The following is a 13,169-nucleotide window of genomic DNA, read 5'->3' as shown; positions in this document are numbered from 1 at the left end:
CATACAAGTATACTGCAAGTACATAAGAGTAAAGACTGGAGTAGAAGTCCTACTAGCCTTCTAAAATAACGTTGGCATTTTTCAGGGATTAAGAAGTTGAAGGATGGCTAACCGATGCTTTAAAACCCATTCTTAATTGCTTTATTAACATTGTTACTGGTCCCTGTTTTATTGTGTTGAGAAGCTTTTGATCCTTTATATTTTTTTTTACATTAACTCCAAATATTTCACATGCAATGCTATTGATAGAATGATGACAGAAACTTCATCCAGCGTTTAGATTCAACGCCACATTATAGATTCAAAACCTTGGTAACTCCTTTACTGTATGTAGGCTGCCTAATAAGCATGTATACACAGTGTTACAAAAGAAATGGCAGCTATGTAAGCTGTCCCTAGCCTGCTTTGCCTACTGTGGAAATCACTGTGAAACATACATGATACTCCATGCAAACTGTAGTTATTTTCTATTGCTTTGTACATTCTTTGACATCCGTGTCTTCTTATATGCCGTGCTCATTGTGTAGTACAGGTTTTCCAGACCTAAAGGAACCATCACAGTACTAAATTATAGAATAAGAGGGACCTGGCATGACTAACAAAAGAGCTTGTGCAGCCGACCCAGGGGAAGTGATCAAAAAGCAAGCAGAATCTAGAGCTGGTGTCAGCTTGTCAAGGATGGGAAAGCAGTTATTTGATTCAGTTTCACCACTGCAGCTTCTGTAATCTTCCACTGACTCTTCACAAGCAAATGTTTCTCAAAAGCCTCCCCTTGTAAAAGTTTACCATGGTGTTGTTGCAGTTTTGCCATGATTTTCCCATGGCTGTACTAGTTTACCCCGTTTGCCATGTTTTTTAATATGCTTTACCATACCTTGCTATTCTTTACAATGCTTTCCTGTGCTTTACAGTGCTTTCAGTATTACACTTTGCTATGCTTTTATCATTAAAAACGTTTATAAGGGTCTGTAAAAAGAAAACGGGCCGATTTGACCAATCTTATACCCTGCTGCAATCTTATACCGACATCAATGTTGTTTTTTCTGCACAAAAAATAAAACTACAAACTATCTTAAGTGCAGTCTCAACACAGCGCACACTTATATACAAATTGCTGTTTTGTTTTTCTGATGGTAAGGACAGCCAATGTAACGTGTTTATTAAAGGCAACTGGAACAGAAGAGAAGCTATATATATACATATATATATATAATATATATATATATATATATATATATATATATATATATATATATATATATATATATATATATATATATATAAATATAAATATATATATATATATATATATATATATATATATATATATATATATATATATATATACAGTGCCTTGCGAAAGTATTCGGCCCCCTTGAACTTTGCGACCTTTTGCCACATTTCAGGCTTCAAACATAAAGATATGAAACTGTAATTTTTTGTGAAGAATCAACAACAAGTGGGACACAATCATGAAGTGGAACGAAATTTATTGGATATTTCAAACTTTTTTAACAAATAAAAAACTGAAAAATTGGGCGTGCAAAATTATTCAGCCCCTTTACTTTCAGTGCAGCAAACTCTCTCCAGAAGTTCAGTGAGGATCTCTGAATGATCCAAAGTTGACCTAAATGACTAATGATGATAAATAGAATCCACCTGTGTGTAATCAAGTCTCCATATAAATGCACCTGCACTGTGATAGTCTCAGAGGTCCGTTTAAAGCGCAGAGAGCATCATGAAGAACAAGGAACACACCAGGCAGGTCCGAGATACTGTTGTGGAGAAGTTTAAAGCCGGATTTGGATACAAAAAGATTTCCCAAGCTTTAAACATCCCAAGGAGCACTGTGCAAGCGATAATATTGAAATGGAAGGAGTATCAGACCACTGCAAATCTACCAAGACCTGGCAGTCCCTCTAAACTTTCAGCTCATACAAGGAGAAGACTGATCAGAGATGCAGCCAAGAGGCCCATGATCACTCTGGATGAACTGCAGAGATCTACAGCTGAGGTGGGAGACTCTGTCCATAGGACAACAATCAGTCGTATACTGCACAAATCTGGCCTTTATGGAAGAGTGGCAAGAAGAAAGCCATTTCTTAAAGATACCCATAAAAAGTGTCGTTTACAGTTTGCCACAAGCCACCTGGGAGACACACCAAACATGTGGAAGAAGGTGCTCTGGTCAGATGAAACCAAAATCGAACTTTTTGGCAACAATGCAAAACGTTATGTTTGGCGTAAAAGCAACACAGCTCATCACCCTGAACACACCATCCCCACTGTCAAACATGGTGGTGGCAGCATCATGGTTTGGGCCTGCTTTTCTTCAGCAGGGACAGGGAAGATGGTTAAAATTGATGGGAAGATGGATGGAGCCAAATACAGGACCATTCTGGAAGAAAACCTGATGGAGTCTGCAAAAGACCTGAGACTGGGACGGAGATTTGTCTTCCAACAAGACAATGATCCAAAACATAAAGCAAAATCTACAATGGAATGGTTCACAAATAAACATATCCAGGTGTTAGAATGGCCAAGTCAAAGTCCAGACCTGAATCCAATCGAGAATCTGTGGAAAGAACTGAAAACTGCTGTTCACAAATGCTCTCCATCCAACCTCACTGAGCTCGAGCTGTTTTGCAAGGAGGAATGGGCAAAAATTTCAGTCTCTCGATGTGCAAAACTGATAGAGACATACCCCAAGCGACTTACAGCTGTAATCGCAGCAAAAGGTGGCGCTACAAAGTATTAACTTAAGGGGGCTGAATAATTTTGCACGCCCAATTTTTCAGTTTTTTATTTGTTAAAAAAGTTTGAAATATCCAATAAATTTTGTTCCACTTCATGATTGTGTCCCACTTGTTGTTGATTCTTCACAAAAAATTACAGTTTCATATCTTTATGTTTGAAGCCTGAAATGTGGCAAAAGGTCGCAAAGTTCAAGGGGGCCGAATACTTTCGCAAGGCACTGTATATATATATTGCTGTTGTGTATTCCCACTGTACACACATGCTATGATGCAGAAATGTTGTTAAAAGCAGACCTTCCTAAAGATTCTAGTCAAAATAACCCTGAGGACATTTTGAATGCAGTTTCTACAATCAGCAACAGCAGCAATAGCAAAATCCATACTTGTGTGATGCTACAGTTTGTTGATTCAACAGTCTATTAACACTGACATGCTGAACAAACCTATTGATCAGACTTCGAAGGAGGACCAATTATTCGGTCCCTGAGACAGATATCCTCCAGTGAGGCACAACCCCCCCCCAAAAAAGCATATCGAGGTGTGGATGGATGCCACAAATAATCATGGCATTCCCTGGGTTCCTAAGTCTTTTTAAATTACTGCTGGACCTGTTCATCTCATGCACGCAGTGTTCTGCCTTTGCTTTATCCTATTCATTAAAGAATTAAAACGCAGTACAAAAATCCCAAATTTATTCCAAATCAACCCGACATGAAAAGTTTGACATGAAAAGTTCATTAGATCCTCAGGTTTTTCTTTTGTTGTTGTTTTTTTTCTTTAATCAATTTTGCTTTGCCGCATGGTTGCTGAACAAGCCAAGAAAAGTGCTTTTTTGACAACCTATAATGTGATTGTGATGTCACCGCTTTGAATACACTTTGCAGTTGAATATGGAGAATACTTCACGGTAAAAACTGAAAGTTGCATGGTTGATGTCATGCATAGGGTGTCTCCGTGATGTGTCGTGGAATACAGTAGGCGAACCGCACACTCTGATTGGCTGAAAGATCCTGAGCAGTCTATAATATACAATACGTGTACGTTACCCCAATTTCCCTTTCCTCCAGTTAAACAGTTACTTCCATTGGTTTGGACAATTTTTTTTTATTGGCCCAACCATATAGGTTGAAACACATGTTCCTTTATCATGTGAAAATGGGTTTGAGAAGAAATAGTGTGTTTGTTTACATTTAGGAAATTTAGTTACCATTAAAAAGTACACATTTACCATAATGTGTGCATCATTTATATATGAAAATGTAAGACCAAGTAATTTCTCTTAGGTACGAATTAATTTGTTATCCCAATGCTTATTGTTAAATGAAGCAGAGTAAGTCATTAATCAGGTTGTTATTTCAGCCTTAAATAAATAATCTTTCTTCGTTTTGTTTTGTTTGTTTTCTCAGCTACCAAACTGGGCCCAGAAGCATTCCGTTTTGATAGTGGTGTGGAAGCCACAGCTACGAGAATGAGCGACAGATACTACATCCTGAGGCCTGAGGTTGTGGAGAGCTACATGTACATGTGGAGACTAACCCATGACCCCAAGTACAGGGAGTGGGGCTGGGAAGCCATACAGGTAAAGAAAATGTGTTCCTTCATTTATAATTCAATGTCGGGATCATGACTACTGCTTTTGAGTATGGGTGATGGCAGTGATTATTGATTACCTGGCCGCTGGTCCTGCCTCGCAAGGGGAGAAGGAAGCCACTGCCCTCTGAAAGATGCCAGATCAGCAGGATGGACCGTGACAAAGCCATGCACTTCCCCCCCAATCAAGGGGACTGCCTGCAGTAAAATGGCGATTGGGAGGAGGAGGATAGGGTTGCAACAGCCAGGTGAGGTTTAAATAAGGGAGTAGCGATCGAAGTAGGGAGCAAGCACTCATAATCTCTCACCCCAATCTCAGCCTAGGCTTCTAATAAGCAAATACTTCTTACAGCTGAATTGATCTGCTTTCAGTGCAGTGGTTAGGTCTTATGATTTGATGTATAGGCATGGCAACGGTTTGCATCTTTTATAAATTATTTGGACATTTGCAACCTAATATATCTTGTACTGTTAGTCACAGTCTGGTAGCATTGCATTGCCGGAACAGGATAAAGTGATCAAGTGTGTGATCCTCTGTAGTTTGACTTGGCAGTACAGCGTCGAAAAAATGTAGTTATTAACTGTGCCACTTGCATATTAAACAGATGGGGTTACTGAAACAGCACAACTTGCATGCAACAAACACATATTATTTCTTTCTTTCTCCAGGCATTGGAGAAGTACTGCCGTGTTGATAAAGGCTTCACTGGAATAAGAGATGTGTACACAACATCACCAAGTCCTGACAACATGCAACAGAGCTTCTTTTTAGCAGAAACATTGAAGTAAGTATAAACCCACCGAACACCAGTCCTACATTGTCTATAGAGCCAGAAAAACGTATGTCACATATTTAGCATATTTTGTATTCATTATATTAACAGCATTTGCTAGTCCTGCATCAAATACAAATCCATAATGCAGTCTCTGAGATTTTTTTTGAGAGAAGCATTTATTAACCAAAAACATTTTGAATCAATACATTTTTTAAAAGCTTTTCAGGAGGCTGACGAGACCGCATCTAATTATAAACACATTCTTTCCGCGTCATGACTTGTACGAACACATCCGATTTTCTTTCCTTTCTGTCTTGCATGTTTAAAAACATGTCTACACATTTGTTTCCATTCTGTTGGTACCTATGTTATATGCTAGGAAGGTATTGTAATCTGTATAGTGTATTGGGTTTTCTCTGGCAATAAATGAGGGTTATTACTTATCGAATCAATAGGTCTGAAATTAATTTGTGTCAGAATGGAAGGGAGACTTTAAGATTATGTTTAGAGTTTACATGTTAAACATGTTACTGCTACTTCCCACAGGTCATAATGTTCTCTTATTACTGGGTGTTACTTCTTAAAGGCTGTTTCTATTGTTCCTGTAATAATTAACTTTAGCCTTCAATCAAAAGATATGTTTTAGTTCTTTAAAAAAATAAAATTAGGCAAATGTTTTGTCCAAGAGAAAATGCTTGTCTAATTGTTTCTTTTGCTAATCAGTGCTGTGGTCCTATGGCTATACTGTTAATTGAATAGTACCTCTTGTATTATGATTGAATCTAAGTGTTAGATGTTGGTGTCAAGTTCTGTTTTGTTTTTATTGAATGTTACGAGTCTGTTATTTTGGTAACTGGTCTTGTTCCAGGCTGAGCTTCTTTTATGCAAGTAAATTTTTTTTAAACCTTCAGAGTCAAGCGGTTTGAGCCACCTATTCTTTAACTTAATGTCATGATTAATAGACCTCAAAGAGAAAAGCATCCAACACACAGGTGGTTTAAGAATGGCTGAGCCTTGCAATACATTTCGATAGTTTAAATCTTCCTCAGGGCAATCCCTCAGTATTGCTGTTGGCCGTGTATGTTATTGGCACCTCTGAATATCTCAGGGTGCTCCTGTCAGCTTACTTATTAAAGTAATTTATGTATATATCCAGGGATACCAAGTTATATAGGCAATAAGACAATAAATCTACAGTACCACCCACAAGCACCACAAACAAGGGGGTTATGTTATACTGCTGTATATCTAGTGCATATTGGGAATTTGCCAAGACCCAGCTGAAAATATTGGATTTATTTCACAAGCTAGCAATGACCTTGTGACAAAAAGGTTATGGCCTAAAGTGTAATGAAATCTAATATATTCAGTTAGGTCATGGCACGTAGCAAGGAAAAAACAGGCTTTATCTAGTCAAATGTGTACTCACCTGTGTTGTAATGTACGTATGTGTAGTAAGAAATGACTGTACTTCTGAGGTATAACCTATAATCGAGTTCGTAGATGTCATTCATAACCTCTAGCCACTGCGGGTATTAGCAGATGCTAGACTTGTGTTAAGAGAGGACAGAGAAGCTATTTACCTGAGGTCAATACAAACAACCTGGGCAGTTGGCTTGATGGTCTAATCAAACAGAGCTCCCAGATGGCTAAACTGTGAAAGAATGTGGTAAACAGAACTCTAGGATTATGGGAAAATGGTTCGACCACAAGCTAGCGACCACGTGCCGAGACTTTGTGCTAAAAACAAGTGACAAAATAGCAAAAGGATTCTCTATTCAACTGCACCTTTAAGTTTCTATGAATTGTACAATCATTCTAAATGGGTCTTACTGTAATGGTTCAAGTACTGTGTTTAGGTGGCTGTACTTGCGTTCAGGAGCTACTCTTGAGTTCTAGTTTCCTGATATAGATTTATGTAATCGAGTCTAGATCAGCCTTCATTGACTTTATTGAAGGAGTCTGCCACTTTGAGTTTCCTTTAGGTTGTTTTATTCTGCCAATACACTACTGTGTGTAATTTAAAGCAAATTACTTAAAAAACAAAAACAAATAGAGGTGTAGATTTTTTAATGATACACAAATACAAGAAAAATAATTTAATGCAAGAAATCACACAGTTATTTAAATGATCCTCAGTGGTACTTAGATACTGTTTTGAGTGTGATACCTGCTATGAGGCTCCGGGGAGTAACTTTTGTGGAATTGTGTTTCTTTTTCACAACCCAGGTATCTGTATCTGCTGTTCTCTGACGATGACCTACTCCCTCTGGATGACTGGGTGTTCAACACTGAGGCTCACCCGCTGCCAGTGATCCGCACCGAGTGCATGCAGTGGGGTGAAGCCGGCAAGATCCAACAGCAGCAATAGCACAACTTATTCTAAAAGAGGAAATAAGCCTTTGACCAGTCCATTGGGTTGATATGCATTTCCTTTCCAGTAAAGGATGTTGTCATGACGTTGTGGTCGTATTTGTGAGCCGGGACCGTCCCCATATGGAGGACGGCATGGCGTTTCTGTGGACAATCAGACATTTAATGAGAACTTTCTTTTTTTTCCTCTGTGAGGAGACCTATAGTGACCCACAACAAGGGTCGCTGAATCATGGGCCATATTGTGAAAGAGAAACCACTGAGCTTCATTGTCTCATTTGTTTGTTTTTTAAAGGTCTGTCTGTATCTTTCTATAGAGTACTATTAGACCAAAGGATGTTGTTTCCCGTTATAATCCCACATGGTTTATTTTTTAAAAATGTATTTTTAGATGTTTTTGTTTTCGCTGTTAAAAGCTGTTTTAGTTGAGTAATTGAATATTATTCCGTTTTTGAGTTAGACAAATCTAGATAAAACAAAGCTCTATTCCTTTTTACTGTGTCTCTGATACAGTTATCAAATTTGTCCCCGTTTAGGAAAGCTTGACCCTCTGTCACATTTACATGCAGCTTGTTTTCTGTTTCATTTACTATGCGGTAATTGTTTATTTAGCAAATTATGTAAACGTTTTCAGCCAGCTTAGCAAATATTCAGCCTTCCACTTACAAGCATTCACAAAACAGCACCACGTGGATGCAAGGCATTCAGACAACTTATTGTGTTTTCTGGGCCCTGATTACAGAACCTGATAGGCATGAAGTAATTAAAATTAGCCTCATTGAAAGACACTAGAAGGGCAAATGTGAAATTGTTTCAGATAGTCAGAGTCTGCCACTGGTATGCATATTAACTCAGACACAAGATACAGACGAGGTGTGAATGTGTAACAAGGCTGTTTTAAAAGGTGTTGAGATAACGGGAGCAAGCTTGTGGTCCTGTTTGCTAGAGAGAGAGAGAGAGATCGCGAGATCGCTTTCCACAGTTTCCTGAAACGAATGATGAGTTTTAGGTTCAGTGGTTTTATTTTCTCAGGTGTGTTAAAAGGTTAAGGTTCTTTTTTTATGCTATTATCAATCCTGTATTCATGTTTTAAATACTGGGTTTGCTGTGAGCACCCGTTGAATGCTTTTTCTGAAATTTCACTCTGCTTCTTTTGCAGTATGTATTGCTTGATACTTTTCAGTCCAATTCCAAACCGTTCATAGTAGCTGCAACATTAACGTGAAACAACATATTATTGCATAGCTACTGCAAGGTGACTTACTGTATCGTGGCGTGCATTATTTAATTACCATAGGTTTCTTACTGTACAATGTTTGCAGAGTTGGTGCGTCAGAAGTAGTTTTTGATGCAGTAGCTCCGGTTTCTTATTGATTTGTTTTGATTTTACATTCTTGCAATTTCTCTCTTCATAACCCCACCCTCTTGCTGTTCATGATACATTCCATGATTTATACTAGATATTAGCACAACAATTTTTAGCGACTCATATTAATTAACTTAATACAGGATAATATATCCCGCCTGGAACTGTGTAGTAATATGTTTTGTACTTTTGAATGTTGCTATAACGTTATTCTAATTAGTAGTAACTACTTTTCCGTTTCCATCGTTTTATGTACTAAGCTGTCACACGACCCCTGTATGATAATAGGCCTGCTCTATTTCTTCTGTGGTTAATGAACAGAGATGTGTTCACTTACTTCACCTCAAAACCCACCATGCAGCATTAAAAAAAAATATATATATATATATATATATATATATATATATATATATATATATATATATATATATATATATATATGAAATGACTATCAACAAATCTATCATCTTTATTTTTAAAATTAACTTAAAATAATAATAAAAAAATAATAAAAAATGTACGCCTTTTTGTTGCTGTTGCGTTTTTAGAACTCTTAAACCAGGGCAAAGGGTTTAGAGTGATTGACTTCTTCATTTGAAAGATAAATACTGTAGTCGTGAGATACAGTACCACCAATTCATTCCACTTGTTACCTGAGCCAGGACACCTGCTCCATATTTGCAGTACTGTGGTTTGGGTCACATATCATCTTCATGCACTCTGTTTACTGTGTGGATTTGTATTTTCGGTAACACTTTTAAATCATTCCGACTGAGTAACATCTGAATATCTTATGCATTTCCTCTGAGTTATTAATTCATGTGGATTTAATTTCCCCGTATTCATTCCATGTTCCTTTGTAACAAATGATGACCACATGTATAAGACAGGCATTCATGCATAAATTAACACTTCTCACAATCCCCAGGTGGACAAGTAAGAGGGTATATTTTCTCAAAATGCAATTTCACTGCAAAAACTTTTTTTTTTTTTTTTTTTTGTGAAATTGGGCTCAACATATATCTTATATTTAAGAGTTCTGGCTGTCAGGTTTCAAAGTAAACTAAAATAGGGGATATGTCGGATTTAATGCACAACGTTGTAAAACTGAAATCGACACTTAATTTTTAATTGCTACATTTTCAGAAGAAATCTGGTTAATACCTAATTTATACTTTTGTATTCAGGAATCAGGCTACATCTGGTAAAATCGCAACATCAGATCATTTCCTTGTACTGAATGATATTAATTTGATCTTATTTTGTTATTATGCATAGTGATTAGAAATGTGACTATAGGTATATTCACTGGGGGCTTCCCACTGCAAAGTCCCACCTGCGATGTGCACTTCACAGAATTTCAATTGTATTATTAAACTGAAGTGGACATTAAGTACTCATAATTTGCTCTAAGGTGGTGTTAGAAACATACAATGCATTATTCTGCAAAATGAAGTGGGAATTTGTTTGCCTAATAGTCTCCTTGGCATTGTGAAGTATTGTTTATAGCAATAAAAGAATCAAAAGGATGAATGTGAACAAAAATGATATTATAGGTTTACTACTGCTACACAATTTGAGAAGAAAGAAATATCTATATATATATTTTTGATGCATTATGTATTTATAGAATAAGCTGTTGAGTATTTTAGATATTGCAAATATAGTCTTAAATAATTAAACTAAGGATTTAATGAAATCAAAACTATAGCATCAATGGCTATAACCATTGTGGTGCAATTGAGCCTTATTTATTAAATTGTGGCCTAAAACTCGTTAATATAATTGAATTAACACAGTAACTATAGTGTACACAATGGGTAAAATCAGAGACAGTTGTCTCGAGGCACACTGTGATATAATAAGTCTTTTAGTCTTTCCTTTATTTAAGGAGATGGATAAAACAAGTTGGTTAGGTTCTTTTTGTTTTTACCAAATCAGTCATTCAGCGACTGTTGTCGCTATGGACCCATTGTGATGTGTGTTTATCCAATCTGTACTGTGTCGTGTCATCACAAGATAACAGGATTTAGAATCCTAATTACAGGGGGTGACAGGGATATTCCACTTGTCGTATACTGAAGATGGATGTATACAATATATATTCCTGGAGGGGAGGGGTCCGGTTCTAATTGTTGTTGTCATTCTGGTTGTCTCATTTAATAAAGGGTAAACCATAGTACAAGAGTTGGCGCTGCAAACAAAAACAATGTAATGTGTTAAGTGGCATTATCTGATACAAAATACTGGAGGTTTGAGTTTAAAATGCAACAGCTTAAAGGCCATTTTTGCAAAGCATGTGTTGAGCCTCATTAAAATCAGCAGAAAACAATGTGGAGAGCTTAATGCTGTGAGGAAGCACAATTTCAAAGTCAAATATCAGGCGTACTACTGTACTCTAATGAGACGTGTTGTCTTTTTTCTTCCCACGCTGAGATTATGTTAACATTTCCAATTATGCAGCTTTGGAGGTAGGGGAATAATCAGTTTGCAAAAATAGATAGATTTGCAGTTGCGCGCGATGTTGGTTTGTCAAGGGTTTGTGGGTCGCACACACAGAAATGAAAAGTAGCAAGGAACTCCAGTGGGATGTGGAGCTAAAGCTTGAGCAGAAAAAGAAAGGAGGGAAAGGTCACTGTTAAATAACTAGTGCTGGTAGAAGTATTTCAATATCCATACAAACATTGCTTGAAATTTATTCCAAGGCTAAAGTTAGTGTTTGCCTGGAGTAGTGATAATTTTGCTTTATAAGAAACTTTTCAGCTAATCACCATCAGTGTTAGGTGTCTTCTTGTTTTACCTGTAAATATATTTGATACCTTATACAGTACACATATACACAAACACAGAGGCGTCATTCGAGTTTTTTTTTTTTGTTCAGTTGCAGATTGGAACTACAGATGGAATCAGGTTAGGAATCTATGTTTTGAAATTAGAACAAGATGAGATTGAGTTTAAATGTGCCTGTGGAAAAGTGCCAAAATATTAACCTTTGATTGTAATTTCTAAAGAGAATTTGAATGTTTGTCAAATCCATAAGGTCTGCCCATTCAGAAACACATCGTCTCTTAGTTTAAACACAGTATGTCAGCACACTTTACGGTGCTGTTATTATGGTGCCTCAGCCATACAAAACGTTCTGTGTTTGTGTGTGTGTGTGTGTGTGTGGGTGTGTGTGTAAGCGGCGGCCATCTTGTGCGTTCATTTTAGCTCAGTTTAAAATGGCCGGGTTTTGGAAATGACAATACTAACCCTGACTGGGGCAGGAACACGATGCTGTATTACACCCTGAAGAGCACAACACCTTTCTGAAACACCTACGAGAAGCCCAGTCCATATTTTCTGTGTCAGCACCGAATTAGCACATCAGCTAATTCCGCAAACTGCATTGTGAAAGTGGTGGGATTATCAGATCTATTCACAAATTAAAAAAAAAAAAAAAAAAATGTGTTCGACGACACCTAACGCAGCTATATATTGCTATCTATTACTTTCATCTTTGCATACGTTAGCTTTTTACATATTATGTAATGTAATGTTTGTTTTGTAATTTCCTAATTAAGTATTATTTGTGTTTTTATTTCAGTGAACTGTGAACTGAAATCACTGTGTTTTTTTTTTCATTTTGAACCATTAATATATAGTTGCTTTGAATACCATGGAATGGAGTGGCTATTGTAAGGAGCAAAAAATATGATTTTCATTTCCTTCATAAATGTGACTTTTTTTAAAACATAAAAAGACCAAAATATGTATCAGAATGATTATATTGTAACTGCATTTTTCTTTTCAAAATAAAATGCTTGATATATTACTTATCATTGCTGTTTGTTTTATTTGTTGTCTAAGTTTAATTACTACATTTTGGTAGGCCAACATCATGTGTTTAAAAATATAATAATATATTCATGCTGTGGTTATTCAATTGACTAATTAGCGAAACACACTGAAATGCATACTGTAGCTCCTCATTAGGCAATTAATATTTCAGGGTGATTAATAATTCACGCAACATTGTCGGAACATCGTGGAAACTGGAGGGTACGTGGAGGATGATATGCACAGGAAAAATGTCTATGACAGAGACACTCTGACACACAGTTTGGCCACCAGTGGGTTGTTCAGGTATAAAGAGGCTGGGTGCTTAGTTCTTCAGTACTCATAGCCTCTACTGTGTGAATTATGATTCACCTTGTAAGTAAGTATGTATGTATTTTTTTTCCTGATGTTATGGATGCACATCATGCAAGACAGCTTAAACTGCTATTTGAAAACAATTTCCACATTTCCAATATCTTTTTATGAGTT

General features: G+C 36.8%; 1 protein-coding gene across 1 annotated transcript in view; it reads left to right on the top strand.

The window, feature by feature from the left end:
• LOC117413980 (mannosyl-oligosaccharide 1,2-alpha-mannosidase IA-like) overlaps window positions 1–12,675 on the top strand; it is a 113,772-nt gene extending 101,097 nt beyond the window's left edge. Inside the window, exons 10-12 of the mRNA XM_058999359.1 lie at window positions 4,163–4,335; window positions 5,016–5,131; window positions 7,352–12,675. Of these exons, the coding sequence (XP_058855342.1) occupies window positions 4,163–4,335; window positions 5,016–5,131; window positions 7,352–7,493 (431 nt within the window). The 3' untranslated portion in view covers window positions 7,494–12,675. The remainder of the gene's footprint in view (window positions 1–4,162; window positions 4,336–5,015; window positions 5,132–7,351) is intronic.
• Window positions 12,676–13,169: the final 494 nt, after the last annotated feature.

The sequence above is a fragment of the Acipenser ruthenus genome, chromosome 25, assembly GCF_902713425.1.
Source record: "Acipenser ruthenus chromosome 25, fAciRut3.2 maternal haplotype, whole genome shotgun sequence".
NCBI lineage: Eukaryota > Metazoa > Chordata > Actinopteri > Acipenseriformes > Acipenseridae > Acipenser > Acipenser ruthenus.
Note: the sequence above shows the minus strand (reverse complement) of the source record. Positions and strands in the feature narration are given on the sequence as shown.